Here is a 21,059-nt window from a genome sequence, read left to right on the forward strand (position 1 = left end):
TTTTTTGCAATTAGAAGTAACTTTTTGTGTGCATTTTATCTCATTGGTTTAGAGAATGAGCTAACATTTACAGTGAGAGGATCCTTTGAAGAAACCCAGAGAGTTTCAGTTGGCTGTGACTCTGGCTGCCCAGTCCCAGATCCCACTTTCTTCCACTATGCCAAATACAAGCAACCTTCCCTGGATGTTTCACTCACAAAGAAGAGGAAGCTTCCCACCTTTGTACGTTACCCTAGAACACGGTAGACAACACAGACAGTCCTATGATCTGACCTTTACGTGTGAGTAGGCAGCAAGAGGAGAATATTCCTGTCTTAATCAAAAAGTACTCCGTGCTCCTTTTCAGTGTGCTTGCGTGTCATGCGGAGCAAGAAGGAGAAGCGTCCCCCTGACTCTCCCTCTCAAGTCGCTCCCCTCTGAGCGGGAAGTGGTAGGTGAGGTAAGTGTCCGCATTTAAAATTGTTGCTTTTAAAAGCTTTTAAAGCTTTTGCTTTTAAAAATTGTTGCTGGTTCCCAAGAGGCAGAAACTGAAGAGCACCTCTCTTTATACAGAGCCAGTTGTTTTCTAACCTCCCTCAAATCTAGGGTGATGCATAATGAAGTAAATTATTTGGAGCAAAATAAAATGGGAAATCCAGGGGAGAAGGAGGAAGAAGAAAAATGTCTAAGCTGTTGCTCATGCTCCTTCTATTGTCCATGTCCTTGGCCAGGCTGGAGGTCACTGGGTGCCACAGGGACAGGGGGGTGAGGCTGCAGCCTGGCACACTGCCATGGGAGGCAAACCCGTGGCCACAGGTACGGGTGCTCAGCCTCTTTGTTTTCCCCTTTTATCTCACATTGTTTTGTGAGAGGCTTTAGTTTCAAGACCCGTGTTTAATGGTGGTCCCTTCCAGGGAGGTGAGGTGTAGCACTGAAGCTCTTCTGCTATTTATTTGTGTAGCTAAGGAGTACTAGCGCAAGCTACACCTGAGTTTCACAGCAGAGAGAAGATGCAGACTATAGATGATAATACCAAAGTCTTAATTTATTAAATCGCTGCACATCTCTGGGTACTAATGAAACATTGAGAGGACAGTCTATCTCTCAATCTCAGTTCACTGGGGTTCAGAGCTTTCTAGGTATAATGATGACCCAAAAGAGCTATGTCTCATTCTGAGTGGGGGAAAAGGACTGTTCTAAACAATATGTCAATATTGATAATTTTACCTTTTTAAATTTTCAGCACAGAAAATTTGATTTGCGCTTTAAGGTGAAAAAATGGTAAGATACCTTATTTATCTTCCTTCTGTGTTTTTCCCCTCGGTTCTTTGAATTTGGATAGTTGTCAATCAAGTTCCAATCCCTTTGTTGCAGCCTGCATCCTGAATGCTGGCTCATCCTCCTTTCAGACTACAAAATAAAATGGACTTGGTACACAATACAGAGATTTTCAGCGGCCCTGAGTTTATGTAATGGGACTATACGTTGAGTTAAGAAAAGGTTTTATAAAGAACACACCAATTTTCTATTGACATTTTGCTGCAATCAAAATTATGTGCTAAGGGCCACTGTAGACACTCTTTGATACGTCTACAACTTATTGCCAAATGCAGATTTTCAATGAAAGCAGCATTTCAAAACTAATTGAAAGAAACCTCTCTATTTCCCAAGGTCAGAGGAGAAAACTAAAAGACCAAAGTCAGCGTGCCTGGCCACTCTAGGATATGAAGAAATTGAAATAATAAATGTGCCTGTATTTATTTTTTTTAATGTCTCCTCAAAGAGATAAATGCAAATTAACTCGATCAAGTGATTGCTTATTTCTAAACCAAGGAAACACATTGTGTATTTTGAGATATGGTTAAGGCCTTAGTAAAATATATAAGAAGAATATGTTACATTATGTAACATATTGTAAGGGAAGTTCTCTTCCCTTACAAAACCAGGTGCATCTTCTGTCATGCTGTAAATATGCTATGAGATATACATACAGTTTACAGCTCTCATTTGAAAACTTCTTCCTTACCACACCCAAGAAAGATTTTCATAGCAGCTTCCAAACTGCAGCTGTAGTGCTTATAAATATCCATAAATTACTGTATACACCCCCCCACAAAAAAACATCCGATCACAAAAGTCCACAACTTCAGTCCACGGTTCACAGGTATTAGTAGAAGTTTGCACGACTTCTAAAAAGCCACCTTTAAAACACCGCCCTCTGCAGGCTTTTAGTTTTATGATTCAAAGGGAACAATTATGTTACTTGTAGCTATGTTTAATTTCAGGCGTCTTTGGCAAGGAGAAAGAAAAAACCCAAAACCTCTTAGTCCAAAGGAAGATGTACTGTTGTTCTCCAGGAACAAACTAAAACATTTCATCTCTTCCTGCTTTGCTTTATATAGACCTGATGGTGAAGGCATGTCTATTTATGAAGTAGAAGCAATTAAAATGCTGAATTAGACTATAAACATGATGTGAGATACCTGATCCTCTGTTCCAGCCAGGACGACCTAGACATACGCCTGGGCTTTGACCTGTGTGCCCAGGAACAGGATTTCATTCACAAGAGGAAGAAGGTGGTTGCAGCCGCTCTGAAGGACATTCTCCAGCTGGAGGAGGACTTGCAGGATGATGAGGTATCTGAGACATAATTATTGCCTATTTTCTCCACAGCTGAGTGTCAAAATTTGTGTTCAACTCCCATTTTCCTGGAAAGAGTATAAAGTTTCATGTGCAAGCTACGGCTGACTTCTTTTCTCTATCTAGGGAAGAAATGGGTACTCACAGGAAACATTAATAAAAAAACTAGCCCTGTTGCTACAGGACCTAGCTTTGTGTTCAGTAGCAGTTGACACAATAATGCAGAGAAGGACTAGGTGCTCTCAGCACCAAAGCCAAAGCTTCTTTTAGGCCTCACAGTCATCTCAACCAGACCTAAACCATTGATTCAGCACTTCTTTCCCTCACAGTTGAGACTGGACTTTATTTTGCTGTGCCTTTTGTGCTGGCATTTAGGCTCCCATTGTGTGAGCACAGCACGCTGCCAGTCTGACTTCATCATCTTCTGCAGCTAGAGCGTGTGCTTGCTTGGCAAATGGGAATGATACCAGAGGGTCTAAGGCAGGGAAAAATCATGTTTCTCTTTTTTAATTATACTTCCACAACTGCAGTGTGAAGCCTCAACTCAGATGCAGAGACGACAAATTTTCCTCAGTTTGCCCTAAACTGAGCTCAGCAGGTTTTTTGCGCAGCTAGACTTTTCACACACAAGACCTTGCCTTTAAATGCCAGCGCTAAGCCGTGGGCCATTTCCTTCCCCTCAGATGCAGGGGCAGCCATACTTCCCAGCAGAAAAATCTCCCTAGAGTGTCCTGATTTACACAAGAGATTAATTCACCCCAATGCATGGTAGCTATCTTTACTGTTAATGGAGCCAATTCATATTTACAGATTAATCCTTCCTCTAAGACTACCAGACCCTGGATTTCTCTGTCGTCACAGACAGAAGTAATTGCAGCTAACTTGCATACCTAGTATTGTATGTATATATGTGGTAGGTGGAGTGAGTATGGTTTCTCTTTCCCTCTAGCAACTGTAAAAGGGGATGGTGTCACCAGCCTCTGGTCTGAGGGGTCCTGAACTGGTCTGTGCTCTTAAACCCATCAGTCATGATACATCTACTATGGCCTGTGAAATAACTATACAATAGTAGAAACTGGCTTTAGCAAATTTCAGTAACAGAGAGGTAATTACTACTCACCGGGAAACTGTGAGACAGCACCTATATTTTCTGGTCTATTGCATCTGGTAAAAATCTGGTTCAGATGGCAGGAGGTACCATTCCCTCTAGTTTTTTGCTGGTCTGTGTTATTGGTTTTGCAACAGAGCAGTGAAAACGTGATGTTTGAGATGATGGATTTTCATGTCCTAATGCACAGCTGCTTGGCAGAGGAAACATGAAGTATTCCTTACTTCTTCTATGCCTCATTATTAATTCAGGTTTTTCTTCTCCTTGCAGACCGGTGGCATGCAGGATCTTTATTATTATTTATCAGTACTGTAACTTTCTCTTATCTAGTCAAAGATGTCTCCCTCCCTTTTCAGACCATGTCACTAAATGCATGCATTTTGGGATTGAACAGGTACCTGTGGTGGCAATCATGACAACAGGTGGTGGAACCAGAGCTCTGACGGCCATGTATGCTCACCTTCTCAGTGTGCAGGAGCTGAATGTCTTGGACTGTGTCTCATACATCACTGGTTTATCCGGCACAACATGGTAAGACCAACATAAGCAGTCTTCATAGGAATTTTCTATATGTGATGTCAAGAAGTGATCTGAAGAGTTGTATCATCTTTACTATCAAGAAAGGGCTTGCTTTCCTGCTGTGGCTTTTTCTTGTTCACTTCAGTGGGTATTTCCCCACATTTGGAATTAATTCAGTCCTGATTAAATACATGGATGGTACCACACACACATGTGCCTTTTCATGTGAATCAAGGCATGATACACAAACCTCCATAACTTCCCAAAGCTCTGCTTCAGAACTCACACTTTTCCTTCAGGGTTTTTGTTGGTGGTTTTTTTTTTTTTAGGACCATGTCAAACTTGTATGAAGATCCTGACTGGTCCCAAAAGGATCTTAAGGAAACACTCAAAGACGCCCGAAAGCATGTGCTCAAAAATAAGTTCTTTACTTGTTTTGCCCCCGATCGCCTGAAATACTACTTGAAAGAGTTGTGCCAGAGGAAACAGGAAGGACATCAAATATGTTTCACGGATCTATGGGGACTCATCATTGAAACCATGTTACATGAAAAGGTACAATAGCAGCACCCTTCTCTTCAGATTTGAGTATTTAGTGAATATAGCAGAGAGGGCAGACAGTAAATCAAAAAATAGTTGAGAATGGATGGGACCTCTGGAGGTTGTCTTGTCCAACAGCCCTGCTCAAGCAGCATAAGCTAGAGCCGGCTGCCCTGAACCATGGGCTTTTGAATATCTCCACAGGTGAAGACTCCACAACTTCTCTGGGCAACATATGCCAGTGTTTGACCATCCTTACGGAAAAGGAGTTTTTTGCTTGCTTGTTTGTTTGTTTGTTTTTTCAGATAGATGCCTAAAGCATGTGCCTTGGCAGTAGAATTATTTGTGTTTATTGGCTTATTATGCAGATCTTAGCATCATACCTGGTGCAGAAAGGGTGGGAATAAAGAGAAATAATGGGAAACTTATAGTATGAACAACTTCAAAACGAATTCACATGTAAATATTGAAATGAAAATCCTACTGTTCTTTTAAAATTGCTGCACAGTGTGACAAGGCAAAGAAAAATCACAAACCCAAAGACAGTATCTCTAAGTTGTTAACAGGATTACGTCACCCTGTAAACATTTCCACCAAAAGGCAATGTTCAGGCTCTATTTTAGTATTCGTGAGTATTTCCTTTCCAATAGGCCATTTATACTCAAGAAAGAGAAAACACTGCCCCTGTAATATGATTAACCCCACGCGCATCCCAATTTCTACTGCCTGAGCACAGCACAGTGGAAGAGACTCCCTTGGGGTGGGCTCAGCAGGGAGCTGTGGGTGTCCTTGCAGTGCCACAGACCTGACCCCTGACCGCACAGCCCAAGGGAAGCCCGGTGGCACGGCTGTCCTTCCAAGGGCTGCCCTGCTGAGGAGGAGCACCCGCAGCTCCCCTTCAAGGAGGATCTGAACTCAGCACCCTCTCAAGCCTTGGTACTGCTCCAAACCATCCTGCCCTTTCCACCCTGCCTGAGGATGCGAGGTGCTCTGCAGCAGAAGCAGTAAGGGTCAAGGCTCGTTGATCATTAACGCTGTCTGAGCCTTGGCTCTGTTACAGGTCTGAGGAAAAGATAGTTTTCTGGGCAGGCAGGGAAGGGGTTACTCTTTCTGAATGAAATATTTCCTGCCAAGAGTGCTTTTCAAATATTTCCAGACATTTTTCTGAAACAAATAATGTCAATAACAACATCTTCTTCCCACCATTGAAATCTCAGATTTTCTTCCCCATATGAACTTAATTTAGGACTATTTGTGTGCTGAAGTGCTGAGGCAGGCGAGGGTCAGAGGGAGGGAACTGAACTAAACCGGTGGGGAACATCCTGGTTGGAGTCTGGTATGCACTGTGTTGTCAAAGCCCACTTAGATGAAGTGGGAGGCTCTTTGTGTCATCTAACCGTCCTCAGCTACTGTCCTTCTTCAAAACAGGAGGAGTCCCATAAACTCACAGATCAGCAGCAGGCACTAAACCAGGGTCAAAATCCCATGCCCATCTACCTCTCTCTCAATGTGAAGGATAAAATCAGCGACCAGGATTTTAGAGGTAATAATACTCCAGAATTGCATTTAACATTTAATCCCAACAGAGGTCAATTTAGGATTAGGTAAAGAAATCGGTTCAATGCACAGATACTCTAAGAGGCCAATCCACCTAAGAGTAGAAATTTAATAGTTAAATTTTTGAAGGCCTTAGTGTATTCAGCTGTATTCGGGATCAAAAGTAGGATGATGGAGAGCATTATCACGAGATTACCTGCTCTGCATTTCTGTAGAAAGCTTCAGAAATCTGAAGTTTGGAGAGAAATTTAGATGCAAGAGGACAATTCATTCTTCATGTTCACCACTGTGAAATATACAGTGAATAAATGTCTGCTTGCAAAGTGTGCTAGAAACCAGTCTGCCTTAACCTGGCCAATATCGTATGTTTTATTCAACTGATTTGTGCCTCTGCTGCTGTAATCAGTCTGTCTTGTGCTTTTTCTTTCAGAATGGGTGGAATTTACCCCTTACGAGGTAGGATTCCTGAAATACGGGGCCTTCATTCGTGCAGAAGATTTTGGTAGTGAGTTCTTCATGGGTCGCCTGATGAAGAAAATCCCAGAATCCAGAATCTGCTTTTTGGAAGGTGATTTGTTGCTCTGGGGAAATGTAATGTAATATAATATAATCCGCTCCTGCACAAACCCCTCTTCTGCAATGAAGCAGTTAGTTAGTATATTTTTTTGTCTGCCAGGAGCAGTCTATGGTAAAATATTAGAACTGATAACAGGTCACTCTCTGCAGGATTTTTTTATTTTCTCTGCAATTTTATTCAGCTGAACAGATTTATTTAATTTCGTAGGCAGTTATGCTTACTGACATGAGGCCTTTGCAATACTTATATGTCTTTGTCAGCAACAAAAGTTGCGTAACATTGCCGTTAAGTTAAATCATCAGTCTCTTCTGCAACCCAAGTCTCTAAAATACAGCCTTTTATCTACAATGTTCCTGCTGCAGCTAACCCTGATTAATCCTCCAGGATAACGCTTCCATTTCAGAGTGCAAATAGGTCATAATATTTACCTTTTTTCCCTCTTGCATAAAAATATTTACCTTTTTTACCTCTTGCATAAAAACAGTAAAAGCAGTAAGGAAATATGTTTTCCCTTCGCAAAAGCAATCTCTTGCCTCATTGTTCTTCCTACTTCCACCACTTGCATAAAGGAAGTTTCAGGGTTTTTTTGAGAAGTTAAGACTTTTTGCTTGTGTGAAGATTTCACTACAGCTAGCGGTGAGGTGTAAGAAAGTAAATCAGAATCTCTCTGTCCCCGGCTGCAATATCAAACAAGGTACCCAGGTCTCCCCTTCTGTGGTCATTACTGCCAGCAGGTCACCAGACCCCTTCCTACACCTCCCACCTTGGCACTTTCTTCCGCCCTTCTCTAGAGCGATGCTGGGACATTTCTGCCCCTGTTCCCTGCCAATGACCCAGCATCCCCTCATTCAGGCAGTGTTACTTACTCCAGTGACACAGTTATTTGACAGGTTTACAGCAAATTCCTTTGCACCCCAGCCCCTGAACAGAGCAGGGACTGGCTACGTAGGTCTTGCAGCTCTTTCCTGCATGGCCAAGCCCTTCCCTCTGACTGCAGGCTGGCATTGCTGGGCCAGGCGATCACCAGGCTGCTCTGGTGCAGCCTCTTCTATCCATCACTCAGTTCCTCCCAAGAGCGCCAGGGTTAGTTCTGCAGTTTGGAGGGTTCAGGAAGGCACCGTTGCGCACCTGGCACATTTAACCATACCAGGTAATGGTGTTTTATCAACCTGAAAGGCTGCAGATTGGTGGCAGTCTGGACTGCCATCAACTTTGCTACATCTGCCAGTAGAGGAACATGCAAATTTAACCCACATATGCCCTAAACTGTAAAAAAACAGAAGGCAAATCAAAAGACTCATACATTTACACTTTCTATTTTCAAAACTTTTAAGTCAGCTTCCTCATTCTAAAGGGATACTAGTGTATGAATCTTGAATGTTTTGTGGTTGACAGTCCTGCATGATAACTGCATACCTGTAACAGGATTGCGCTAGAAATAAATAAAACCTTTAGAATTACAAATCCTGGCAACTTGGGGAATAACAAACGTTGAGGACAGGTGGAAAGTATTAAAATGAACTTGACAAAATGTTATTTGCCACATAACAAAAATGAGTGTTAGCAGATACACTGGAAGTGCTACCAGCCCTCTTACTAAATGACAATAAATTAGATTCTTTATGTACATTATGGATTCATATACCGATTTATAAAGACAGTCCCTTTTATTTGTGCACTAAGAAAACGTAATGAATGAAGTTTGCTAGTGAATGCAAGAGGTACTGAAAGTCATTGTGGATGAAAATGCTTCCAGGTCTTTACTGGTTTACTTTCTGTCAAATATATCCCATGCCACAGGGATCTGGAGCAGTGTATTTTCCTTGAATCTTATGGATGCTTGGTATATATCTGTTCATTCAGAAGACTTCTGGCACAAATGGACCCGAGACAAAATTACTGACATAGGTGGGTTATTCTTATGCCATTATGTTATTTTCTCTCTCTCTCTCTCTCTCTCTCTTTTTTTTTTTTTTACCCTCTGTGCTGCTATCCTCTCACCAAATTTTTCAAAGCAATTTTGGATTTCCCTCTTCAGGGATTCCTGTAATCCACATGGAACCTAGGAGGAAATTCATGCTGTGTATCACAGTATGGCAATCATTTGAGTTGTGTGAGAAAAGAAACCATGGGATCTGTCACAGGAGAAAAAAGACAGAATGGCCCTCATATGAACTATTTTCAGGGCACAAGGGTAAAACTGGAGAATAATACCCCTGTAGAGTAGGAGAGGCTGAAGCCTCCCCTAGCAATCCACAGTCTTCTAGTTCCTCTCTTGGAAGTTGGAACTTCCAAGAGTTCCATGACATGAGGCTTCACAGAAACAAGAGCAAACACCATCCTTGCATCTCTGGGGTCTACAAAACATGGATACAAACTTCAGTACTATTAGAAGTCATTCCAAACTAGTCATAAAGATGAGATTTGCAAAACATACCAAATTAAGAAAGATCTGCAGGGTGGGATTTCAAGGAGAAATACAAAAGACAGACATACTACAGAGAAAAAAGATGAGAAGGAAGAGAAATGTAGGGAAAAGAGTGATTTATTTTATCTTCTTGCACTTACAGGGTGTAGTTTCTTGTTGTTAAAAAAAGGAGCTTGCATTCGCTAGCGAGGAACATTAATTATGTTTGTGTGGCTGAGTGATTGTTATTGTGTGGCTTTTTATGTGTGTGGCTGAGAGAGAAACTGTAGCATGGAGTAGTAAAGGAAGACAGGGTAAGCGCAGGATATTGTAGTGGATAAAATCATAGAAAAGCAAAGAAATTTATAGTAGGTGAGATGGACTCTTGCAGTACAAACAAGGCCTTTACCACTGTGGAGTGAGAAAAAAAACAGATTTTTCAAAGGTTACCTGCAAAACTGCAAGATTTGTGGAGACCCTAAAAATAAAAAAAGAAGTCCAAGTTTTGCCAAACATGTTAAAACAAATGATGATTGAACAGATTGACATCAACAATGAAACCACATATGAGAACTGTTATTTGTTCTTCTGCAGATGACGAAACCCTATTCCCTACAAGACCAAATGAGCTGGATACTCGAGTGGTTTGTCCCACTGACAGCTTTTCAGACATTTTCCGAGATGTCGCCACGTTACGTCCAGCAGCTTCAGAAATCCATAACTTCCTGAAGGGCTTCCAGATGAACAACAACTACCTAGAGAGCGAGTTTTCCAAATGGAAAGGTATGGCAATAGCACCCTGCTCTTAGTCATATTTTCAACCATCCTCGTGAAAAAGAAACAATGCTTAAGAGATTATCAAGCCGACTGCCTTTTTGTTCTGTTCCCATCCTCTGATAATATTTGAAACTGTTTGTCACTGAAAGCTGAAATTATGTAGCAGGTGAGGCTTCAAAACTAAGTTCTTAAAAATTTCATGAAGTCTGGCAACTGATAGATGAAAAAGATCCTGATTAGTCAACCAGCACATGTCTACTGATGGGCCAGCCAGCCAGCCTGCACGCTTGTTGCATGGCACTGGTGCCATCATATGCTGTCTCTTGCCCGGCCAATACTGAAGGGATGTGGGAGGGAGCCCTGTTTCATGTTACCTTTTTACTTGTAAGTAAGATATAACCTCTGTAACAGTATTCCCTGTTACCCAGTTTGGGAATTTGTGTTCAGTCTGGTACCAGATCTTCCGGGTACCTTAGTAGCTGTGCCCCTGTTCTCGTAGTGTGCAAGGCACCAATCATCTTTAACCTTCAGCATGTTGAGACAGTGAGGTGCCACTTTAATTTTTTACATATCAAAAGAAAAAACCAAAAAACCCTGACCTAATCAGAATCACACACAAAAGCAGGGGATGGAATTAACTCTGTTCTCCTGAGCCCCAAGTTAATCCTTCTTAATTAGAGGAAAGCCAAAGAAATTGCAGAGTAAATAGTGAAAAGAGGAAGTCAGATGAGGAACTGAGAAACGACTGAACTGCAGCTATCAGCTCTATAGGTAGGTCTAAGACCCAAGAAAAGCTGAATTCCCTTTTTGTTAACAGTTGTCTTTCCTCAGCACCTCTCTCGCATCAAGCATCTCCTCTGAAAAAAAAATGTTTTTTTTCTAGACTGTGAGCTTGACTCTCAGCCCAACCACCTGACAGCAGGAACAGACTACCTCATCCTGATAGATACTGCATTTGCCTTTGCTACCAGTTACCCACCCCTTATGAGACCAGAAAGGAAAGTGGATGTCATTTTGCATTTCAACTACAGTTCAGGTTCCCAGACAGGGGTAAGCCTTGTACATTCTTCTTTACTGATTTCTCTGTTTTGTCACTGAGTTCCCAGAATGGCTGATCCTCTACTCATAGAAACTTTTTTCCCCCAGTATCTGGGAAGTGTAAATAAGCTAACAGTTTACCAGGGTCACATATCTTTATTGAACAGTACAAGTGTTATCAGGAAGTAAGAATTTAGTAAACTGAATCTGCCCATTTTTATGTGTAAATGTGTTTTAGCTGATTTGAAGGCAGTCAGATGTAGAATGAATGAAGCAAACTGCATTTAAAAATTGTCTAAGACTTCCCAATGCAATCATGCATGTTCTTATCCATGGGAAAACGTACATTCAGGACAATACAACTGTAACAATAGAAGGGTTTGATGCAGAAGACCAGATATGCAAATAAATGCAAGAACAGATTGTATTTAGGAACTTTAAATTCCTTAGGAATAAAAAGTTGTCTAAGGGCAGCATTTTTAATATCCAAATGTGGGATGTAGGTTTTCAAAGACAGGCATGTGGACCCAGATCCATCCCACTTAACCCTGGCCTTCCCAGTCTTGGCTCCATATACAGTCTACAACTAAGTTGGGTATGTGCCACAGTCAGAACTTGGCCCTTACCCCACAAACATTCCCAGTGAAATTGGGGTTTGGTCAAATTCAAAGTGCTTCCTGTATGTTCTGATGTTTTCTTTTGTTGTGTTTTCCTGTTGTGCCAACCAGCCTCTGAAAGAAGCCTCTAAATACTTTGCAAAACAGGGAATTCCTTTCCCTGCAAAGGTGCCAGATGATCAGGAAACCCCACATGTGAAGGAATGCTACATTGTTGGTGACAAGGAGAGCCCAGAAACGCCTATTGTAATATTTTTCCCTCTAGTAAATGACACCTTCAGGGACTACAAAGCACCTGGTAAGTTTACAGTTACCCATCACATTAACAGAGGCAGCAGCCGTGTTCTTTCTCTTTTTTACTGTGCAATATCTGTTCTTCAGATCATGCTTCAAACACAGATGCAGACTCTCTTTGCTTAGATCTGAACCACCTCAAGAAGCTTAAAATATGTAACTTTTCCTGGACAGTAGAGCAGCAGCTGGGATCAGCCTTTGGCCATATGCCCCTCTTCATATTTTCGGGGGGGCTTTTCATAGGTAGATTGTGGAGTTTACTGATGAAAAGTATATTCGGTTTATCTCCTGCGGCAGAAAATAGCAGGGTTATTTCCTCTCAAACTCGTCATCCTTTCATGTTAGAGAACACTCTGGGGAATCTAAGGATTTCATCATTTAAAATAATTGCCAGGCTTACAGTTAGGCAGATAACCTTGAAAACAAAAGTGTGAACTAGCGAAGTGATGAAAATATAATACTGAGATGCACTGAAGTGATGAAAATACAACACTGAGTCATGCTGACAGTTTCTGTTCACTTCAGTGAGTCCTACTTTGAAATTTAAGAAGAGTTTCAATAGCAACATTGCCAGTCACTTCAAAACAGATGAATTCTAAGTCCTGGTACCATATCCCACAATGCCATACTACCTCTGTTGGTGCCAAAAGTCTCAGTTACTCATTCTCCAGATGATAAAATTCCTAACTCATGCTGTGAGAACACTTATTTTTCAATCACTTCAAAGCCCCACAGTATACTGAAAACCAAAAGTTCTAGGCTGGTATATAGTACATGAAATTTAATAACAAAACACATGCAGAAACTATTGTCCCAGTTGTATTAGTTCTTTTCCCTTTTTTTTTTTTTTTTTTTTTTTTTTTTTGAAGCAAGTAATAAAAAATCATACACTACTTTTGCTTTGTAGATATTCTGGATTGAGTTCATTGCACATTTGAGGTATACAACTGGGGTTTTGAACAGGATTCAAATAGTCAAGGGTATTTACACAGGTACGCACACCATTCCACTCCAGCTGTTATCACAGATCAGATAATAGAAAGGTTGGTTCCTGCAGTTGCCCTTTGTAGAAAGAATTAGAGACAGGAGAGAAGGAGAAAGAACTACAACAGAAACTGAGAATTGGCTTCTGTACTACTCTTCTGCAGTGCTCTGTGAGGGATTTTGCCTCCCCTCTCCCCCTCAATAATTTACAGAACCTAGGGATGTTGTGCCTAACTCAGTTATCTAGTATCAGGTGTACACAGATGATGTGCACATGCTACATGTCAACATAAATTATCAGGGAATCTAAAAAGGGGTGTTACTAGGTATGTAGAAGATGTATATGAAGATCTGCATGATACCTGGATATTACATACACTTGAGGCAAGCCTGTGTTGCCCAACCGGTTCAGCTGGTAGCTGCAAGCTGAGACTAAATGGAGAGAGAAGGGGTCCTTGTCCAGCCCCCACAGGTGAAGTGTCAGCTGAGCTGACATGGAAGGGTTCAGCCCATGCAGTTTTTTGGGAGTGCTGCCACCTTGCAGCTGAGACCTGACCTCCATAGCAGCAGGATGGATGCTGCAGAAAGTCCTGGGAGGCTGTGAATGGATGTCTGCCCTTTGTTAGTGACAGGCAGAGATCAGCTTAATTTATAGTGCTTCAGTACCATGCCCTAGCCCAGATCTAAATTGTATAGCATGTGAAGTATTAGTTCAATCACATGAACGGGCAGTTTTTCCATAGCCAGCTCATCCATCAGCTTGTTCAGCAAAGGGAATTTAAAGCCTGACCGGTAAATGAGTAAAACTGACATATTCAAACTGGGTTACTTCTGCACTGGTTAGACTATTCCATGATCAAGTAGAAAGGGGATTCTCTGTGTGAGGCTTAGACTGCTTCACTGGAGTGATACCAGTTCCTTGTAACTCTGTCTGCAAAGGCGGGAGGAGCACATCTTTCAGACTTGGAGAGACCCTTTGAGGAAAACCTGAACCCTTTGATCAATGTTGTTAGATCAATGTTGTTAAAGAAGATTTCCCAAATGCATGTGGTCCTGTCAGTAAGAGACATGCTGACTTTTCCCAATGCCTGCTCCCCTGCTTTGGTACAGGTGTTGCAGGTATCTGTGACTGTGGAGGGTGATTGTTCACTATGGTAGCACCCTCTTGCCAATGTGACAGTCTCACTGGAAGCTGACAGAAAAATTCTCTTGTCTGACGCTTTCTAATCTGTGATGAGGAGAGAACAAGCATTATATTTCCTGCCTGTGTTAACCTGTGTTATCTATCCCTGACAGTATTATCTATCATTTCTGGGTTGTTACTGCTCTCTTTCCTTCATGCCAGCTGTTAGAAAATCAAGGGGTCCGTGGGAATGATGGGGAAGGAAAAAAGCATGTGTGAGCCCTCGTGTCAGGTGTACAGGTTAGCACACAGCAGTGGATCTCCACATCTTCAGGTCTCTGGCCCAGGGGTGGGATCCTCAGCTGTCCTTTAGCAGTCAAAGGCATATACTGGAGTCCAGGAATCTGCAGAATGTAACCAAATTAATTGACCTCCTCCCTTTCAAGAACCTGTTTGTTCTACATTCTAACAGGTAGATATAAGTTCAGCCTGCCCATATGCTGTGTCCCATCAGTGCAGAGTCGAGCAAAAACTAATATGGCCAAGTGGGCTTCTTGCACTCTGAGTGCAGGCAGAGAGTGCTCGCTTTTGCTGAGTTCAGGAAAGGCAGGTTTGCCTACTGTGCACTGAGTATATCATGTAAAACACACCCTCAGCTCAGAGGGCGCATGTTGCATCTACTGAGTTTAATGTACAGATGTATTTCCACCAACTCAGTAAGTGGCGGTGTGTCTAAAACAACAGCTAAATCAAAACCACTCATGGTGTCACTGTCTAAAGCAGATGGCCGGGTCCAAGCTGAGATTAGCTATTATTTTGAAGCACAGGTGACTTATGAAGGTCCTAGCAAAACAAGTCAGGAGATGTGTTTTACATCTGCCGCATCTATGAATTTGTTGAGATTTGTGATTCCCAGGGTAAGCTTTGGGTATTTTTTTGCCCTGTACCAACAACTTACTGTGGAGGTCCCTGTGAATATTTGCCCTGTGATAGCCTGCAAATAAAGTTCCGCATTAGCTTTGAATCTGGTTTCTACTGTCAAATGAATTAAAATAAATAAGTTTATTGAATTTGTCTTCAGATCATAAGATATGACGGATCTAATATTTCCAGAGACGACACTTGTGGGACTACCTGCCTAATTGTTTTGCCTGGGTCTGTGATATATATGTTGATTATCCTGGGGTGATGAAATGGGCATGAAAAGTTCTTCCAGTGTCCCTGCCAAATCTTAGTGATTCAGGGAATATCAGGGTCACTCTCACTGTTGAGGTTACATAAAGCCTGTAGTTTTTTATAGTAGTAGGTAACTCAAGCAAATTACTGTAAATATTTGCACTGTCTGCTTCCGGGATATGTCCAGAAAATGACCCTGTGAAGTCTCTCAGTTTAGATAATAGCATCTGATTGTTTAGGTCTGTTTTCTGTATTTTTTTATAATTCTTCCCAGTAGGAACCAAGACTTGATGTAGCAGATTGTGCTAAGTTGTGCTGGGTGAAAGAATATCTCTCAGGTCACTGAAAATGCAGGTGTGTTTTTGGAAAGCTTGGCTCACTGAAATACATGGAATTTCAGCAGCCTATTTCTGGAGGCATGAAAGGGTAGTAGTGAGGGAAATAACACGATGTAGAGTCAAAGCTGGAAGGCACAGAAAGTGGCAGTGGCTTCAGGCCCATTACCTGGAAAGAAACCATGCTGTCATGAGGTCCTTGCTGCTGTTGTCTGCTTTGGGAGAAGGGGAGGAAAGAGAGAAGGAGTAGTTGCCATTTACTCGCACCTTGGCTAGAAGTGTAGGGTGCTCCGATGGCTGGGAGACAGCTGCAAGGCAGAGGCTGGGGCTGGGAAAATGTCAGCGCTGAGAGGGACCTGGGGACCATGTTGATAGCTCACTCCAGAGGTAAAGGAGGGATTCTCACCCTCCTGTGCTCAAAAGAGGAACTACTCTACTTGTTTTGGCATTTCCAAGAGTACCCAGGACAACACCGACTTGCCTCACCACCACCAGCTTCTCCAGCCCCTGTTGCCAACCAGATATCCCAGCAATAAAACACCTGTGGAGGGAAAATTTTGGGTTGTGATCCACTATGTGTGCATGCCTGAGAAACACCCAGACCCTAATTACTTTTTGCTAATTAACCAAGTCATTATTTGTGCCTTAGGTGTGAAACGTAGTCCCTCAGAGCTGGCAGAGGGTGATGTTGATGTTGCCAATACCTGTGGTCCATATTACATAAACAATCTGAGTTATTCAGAGGAAGATTTTGACAAACTGGTGAACCTAAGTTACTACAACATCCAGAACAATAAAGATTTGATTCTTCAGGCCTTGCGCACCGCCGTGGAGCGGAAAAAGCAGCATAAGAAAGAGCAACCACTGCAAAAACCTCCCAATGGGGATGGTATGTCTGTGCCTGATAGAGAGGGAACCCAGCATTTGGCTGACTGCCCAGCACTAGGGAATATGAAATAAAATAGCTCTGAGTCCTGTTAACGAAGAAGAAAAGGAATTTGATTACGAAGTGAAGAAAAGCCAAAGAATGCTAAGAATAGCACTTCATTTGCCATCGAAAATGCTAAAAGCCTGTCTGTCAGTGAAGGGAATAAACACAAAAACCCAGAGCTCTTCCTTAATGAATTAATGTGCTTCCCTCCTTGGCAACCTCAGGAGCGTGGCTAGGTGAGGCTGTACTCTGCTCGTGCTTGCAGAAGTGACCTTTCAAGCCAAGGCCAAAATGCATGGACAAGGAAGTGTGAGGAAGTTTTCATTGGCCATGTTTGTGCTCTACCTGTGCTATAAAAAGAGAGGATTGTCAGTCCAGAAATGCAGCAGAGAACAAAATCCATTGTCTCTAAAACAAAACCAAGAATCCCATTTGTGAACTAAGGAGTCTTTATGTGAATGTAAATAAGTATTAGACTTTATATAATAAAACACTTTTTTGGAGTCAGTTACAGCAAATAAACATTTTTCACAGCAAATACATGTTAAAGCCATTTCTTTTAGGTGCTTCTTTCTCTACTAGCCAGACAATTAAAGACAACATGCTGACTTATTTCATAGCTGCTGAAAAATTATTGAAGAAGAAATTATACCTGCTCCAGACCCAGATGTGAACTGCCCCAGGATCCTGGCACCCCTTGAGTTTAGGATTACATTTAAGACCCATCTCTACAAGAACTGACTCCTGATAATTTATTTTATTAAGATGGATTTAAGTGTTATTGATACATACCAAAGGTTTAAAGCTTCACACTTTTTGAGACTATTACATCTGAAAAGACACCAGAAACACAGACAAAGCAGATCTAAAATTGTATATGTAATATCACTCACCCAAATGCGATTTTTTAACTTGCCATAGAGTATTGCAAACTGAAGTTAACAGAACATTAACTTTCAACTTTCTTGTTGATGTTTTGGTCATCACATTAACATGGCTCTTTTCAGGTAAGCGGTCTGGTTTTTTGACAGATGGAATTCCAAGACTCTGTTTATTCTTTTTCTAAATTAACTTTTATTCAATGCTATTGATTTATTTATTAGACATATCTACAAGCCCAGGTTTCCTACAGGCTTCCCTGCTCCTCAGTTCTGCTGTAGTATCTTTTGTCAAGAGATCCTGTTATTGTGGGCCAAAAATGGAAGCCTTGCAAATCCCTTTGCTCTCAAGGTCGAGGGTCTCCTCCTAGGTGGTGCCCAGAAATGTAATCCTTCTGTTTACCACTTAGGCCAGTGAACACTTACCTGTGGTGTACACTACAGGAGCCCATACTGCTCCTGTCCGGGCTATATGCCCAGGGTTTACCTCCCACAGAAACATGAGAGCAAAGGCGGCAGTCGTGCTGATGCATGCTGGATCTCATCGCAATATGGGATGGGATGTAGCCAGAGGGCACAGCCAGACCTGAGAATTTGGAAGGACTCCCAGGTTCCCGTATACAGTTAAGAGCTGTATTGTCTGAAGGGCAAAAATTATCCCACTAACAGCAGGAAGCATCTAGGCAGGAAGTCTGAAGACAAGCAGAACAAGGTGTGTGAATGCAAACACTTCCCTGCCCTTCCGGCAGCTTTCCACCAGCCACGAAGGGGTCATGGAGAACAATGAACACTTTACCCCATTTCAAAAAGCTTACGTGAAATAATTATTTTGTACCTCTGAGTTTTCTATATTCAACAAGAACACAGAGGAAAATGTCAGGGCTGATCAAAGAGGTGGAATAGCTTCCACACAAGGGGCGAATAGATAAGGAATCTGCAACCTAGAAAAAGGACAACAGGAGTGAAAAGCAGAGAAGAGAGATCTACGAAATCTGGAGTGCCCCGTGAGAGATGAACAGGGAGTGACTGAGCACTTCTTTTCTAATACAAGACTTGGAGGGGATCAGACAAAACTAGCAAGCAGCAGGTTCAAAGTTAACAAAGTAAGGTAGTTCTGTAATTAAGTTACAGACCTCTTTGACCATGGATGTTGTTGATAAAAGCTTATGCATTCAAAAAAACTGATTGATGCATTCAATGGAAAATTTTTGAGGACTAAAAAACCCAAAGGTTCTGCATCTGCCTCAGTCCTGCACTGAATCATCAATTCCCAGAGGCTGGGAGGACAGTCTGAGACAGTATTGTACCTGCCCTCTTTCTGTGATGTTCTCCAGTCACTAAATACTGGATGCATCAAAGACAAGTGGGAAATCTGTCTCACCCCAGACTGCAGTACTTAGGTTTTCCACAGCCCGGATATTTTTGCAGATAATAAATGATCAGGAGTAGTCAGAACTCCTAAAGATGTGGTGAGACTAGACTCATTTAAAAGAAATTACTGAAGTAACATGGAGAAGATGTAAGTAACTGCAAGGATAACTTAATTACCTATAGACTAATCTATGGGGAAAAGTCATGAAAATGAGAGGGATACAAAACCAAACTGTAAAAATGGGTTTGTAAAAAATGAGGAAGCCAGTCAGCAAGACCCTGCATGAAATGGTGTAAAATCTTTAGACTCAGCATGGAAATTGCAGCAAAAGAGTTGCAAAACACATGCACAGCCCTAAATAAAGTGTGAAGCAAGTAGCCAAGAAAAGGCAGACTGGTTAAATGCTCAGGACTGAGCATTGTTAAAGCCTAACATCTGTTCTTTGAGGAAGAGCACGTGGAGGAGGGAGATGGAAAGGGCACATCTAAACCTGCTGATGTATTTAGAAAAGAGCTGGAGCGTATAGAGAAAATGTGGTATTCAAGATGCAAATTAGGAAGAAAGGTACATAGCTAAAAATGTGAATCAGTAGATGTGCTGGCCCAGCAAAAAGGGATTTAAATAAGGATGTTGCAAAGGAGCCAAGGCCATAAGTGTGTTAACACAAAAGATACACTTCTAACATAATGTTTACACAAAGACTCAGGAAAAAAAATCCCCCTCCTCCTTTTTTTTTTTTTTTTTTTAAACTGGGAGCCCAAGCATTTGTTTTCCACGTAGTGAGCAAGCACAGACAAACTTTTATGTCAGAGAAAAAAATGACTAATTTTCCTGCTTTCTTCAATGTTTTAGTGAATGTGGTATTGTATTCCATTAAAATCTCTTGTAAAATCAATAGAAAAGGTGATCCTCCCATGTGGCTTAACACAGTATCAAGACCTAAGCTTAAAGCTAGTGGCCGTATCTGCGACACACGTCCCACAGCAAAATTTCAGTGTTCTACTAAGAATTTTCACTGCCTTCAAAACAGTTGCCTCACGCCGTAGCTAACCCCGGCGGCGCTTAGTCACACACTTCTCTGGCGTCCAAAGTCGGCGCCCATCACCAGAAAAACACGAAAAGCATTCGGGCGCTTCTGTCTCCAGATCGGAGCTGTCACAGGGTTCCAGGATTTCACTGCAAGGCGCCGAAATTTTAGCGTGGAGGAGCAGCAGGTACAATTAACCTCCAGAGGCGCATTTGTGGCTAAAAAAAAACCCAAAAAACCCAACTGATTCTGAAAAAATAACAACATCCCCCCTCAAAAACAAGCCCACCCCCTAACCCACCCGGCGCCAAGGCGGCTTACCTCAGGGAGACGGGCGCTGCCCGGCCCCGCCCCTCCCTCAGCCGCGCCCGCGCAGCGCTGCTGGCTCCGCCTCCGCGCCGGGGCCGGGACCGCCCCTCGCTCCCTCTGCCCCCCCCCCGCCCCTCGCGGCGGCGGCGAGCGCGGGGCGCTGGCGGGCGGGCGAGCAGTGCGGCGGGGCGCTGGCGGCGGGATGTTCAGCTGGCTGGGGAAGCAGGGCGGCGGGCGGGAGCGGGGAGGCGGCGGCGACGTGGTCCAGACGGTGACGGGGGGGTTGCGGGACCTCTACCTCCGCAAGCTGCTGCCGCTGGAGGAGCACTACCGCTTCCATGACTTCCACTCGCCCGCCCTGGAGGAGGCCGACTTCGAGAACAAGCCCATGGTGCTGCTGGTGGGGCAGTACAGCACCGGCAAGACCACCTTCATCCGGTAGGCGACCCCCGGTGCTTCGCGCCCTTCCTTCTCCTCAGGCCGCCGCCGCCGCGCCCGGCCCCGCTCGGGGAACGCCGGCCGGCGCCCCGCCCGCCTCGCCCCCCGCCGCCTGCTCGCTGATCCTCCCTCGCCTCCTGCCCGGGGCCGTTCTGCTGCGCGACAAAATACCCGCTACGCCCTCGCAGCCCGGCCGCGGAGCGGGGAGCGCCCGTCCCGCCGAAAGGCGGCTAACGGCTCCGCCGCGGGGGGCGGCAGGGCCGGCGGCTGCCGGCGGCCCGGGGTCGTTCCCGAGGAGCGGGGCTTATCCGGGAGCCCCCCACGCTGTGTCGAGGGTGGGTGCCGCTCCCGGCTCTGTTACATGGTCTGCGAGTCGCCTGCCAGCTTCCTGCTCGAGGGTATTATCTCGATTTCACGTTCTGCTGAGAAAGTG

At 43.3% G+C, this 21,059-nt stretch overlaps 2 protein-coding genes across 2 annotated transcripts in view; both read left to right on the top strand.

Annotated features, from left to right (window-relative positions):
• Nucleotides 1-17,531, top strand: part of LOC115353588 (cytosolic phospholipase A2 epsilon-like) — a 39,309-nt gene extending 21,778 nt beyond the window's left edge. Inside the window, exons 9-21 of the mRNA XM_030043241.2 lie at nt 53-222; nt 347-439; nt 1,223-1,260; nt 2,480-2,615; nt 4,122-4,258; nt 4,576-4,801; nt 6,215-6,329; nt 6,774-6,911; nt 8,721-8,828; nt 9,922-10,110; nt 10,988-11,154; nt 11,907-12,057; nt 16,321-17,531. Coding sequence (XP_029899101.1) covers nt 53-222; nt 347-439; nt 1,223-1,260; nt 2,480-2,615; nt 4,122-4,258; nt 4,576-4,801; nt 6,215-6,329; nt 6,774-6,911; nt 8,721-8,828; nt 9,922-10,110; nt 10,988-11,154; nt 11,907-12,057; nt 16,321-16,631 — 1,979 coding nt within the window. The 3' untranslated portion in view covers nt 16,632-17,531. The remainder of the gene's footprint in view (nt 1-52; nt 223-346; nt 440-1,222; nt 1,261-2,479; nt 2,616-4,121; nt 4,259-4,575; nt 4,802-6,214; nt 6,330-6,773; nt 6,912-8,720; nt 8,829-9,921; nt 10,111-10,987; nt 11,155-11,906; nt 12,058-16,320) is intronic.
• Nucleotides 17,532-20,352: 2,821 nt separating this feature from the next.
• Nucleotides 20,353-21,059, top strand: part of EHD4 (EH domain containing 4) — a 33,157-nt gene continuing 32,450 nt past the window's right edge. Inside the window, exon 1 of the mRNA XM_030042534.1 lies at nt 20,353-20,626. Coding sequence (XP_029898394.1) covers nt 20,391-20,626 — 236 coding nt within the window. The 5' untranslated portion in view covers nt 20,353-20,390. The remainder of the gene's footprint in view (nt 20,627-21,059) is intronic.

Source organism: Aquila chrysaetos, chromosome 2, assembly GCF_900496995.4.
Source record: "Aquila chrysaetos chrysaetos chromosome 2, bAquChr1.4, whole genome shotgun sequence".
NCBI lineage: Eukaryota > Metazoa > Chordata > Aves > Accipitriformes > Accipitridae > Aquila > Aquila chrysaetos.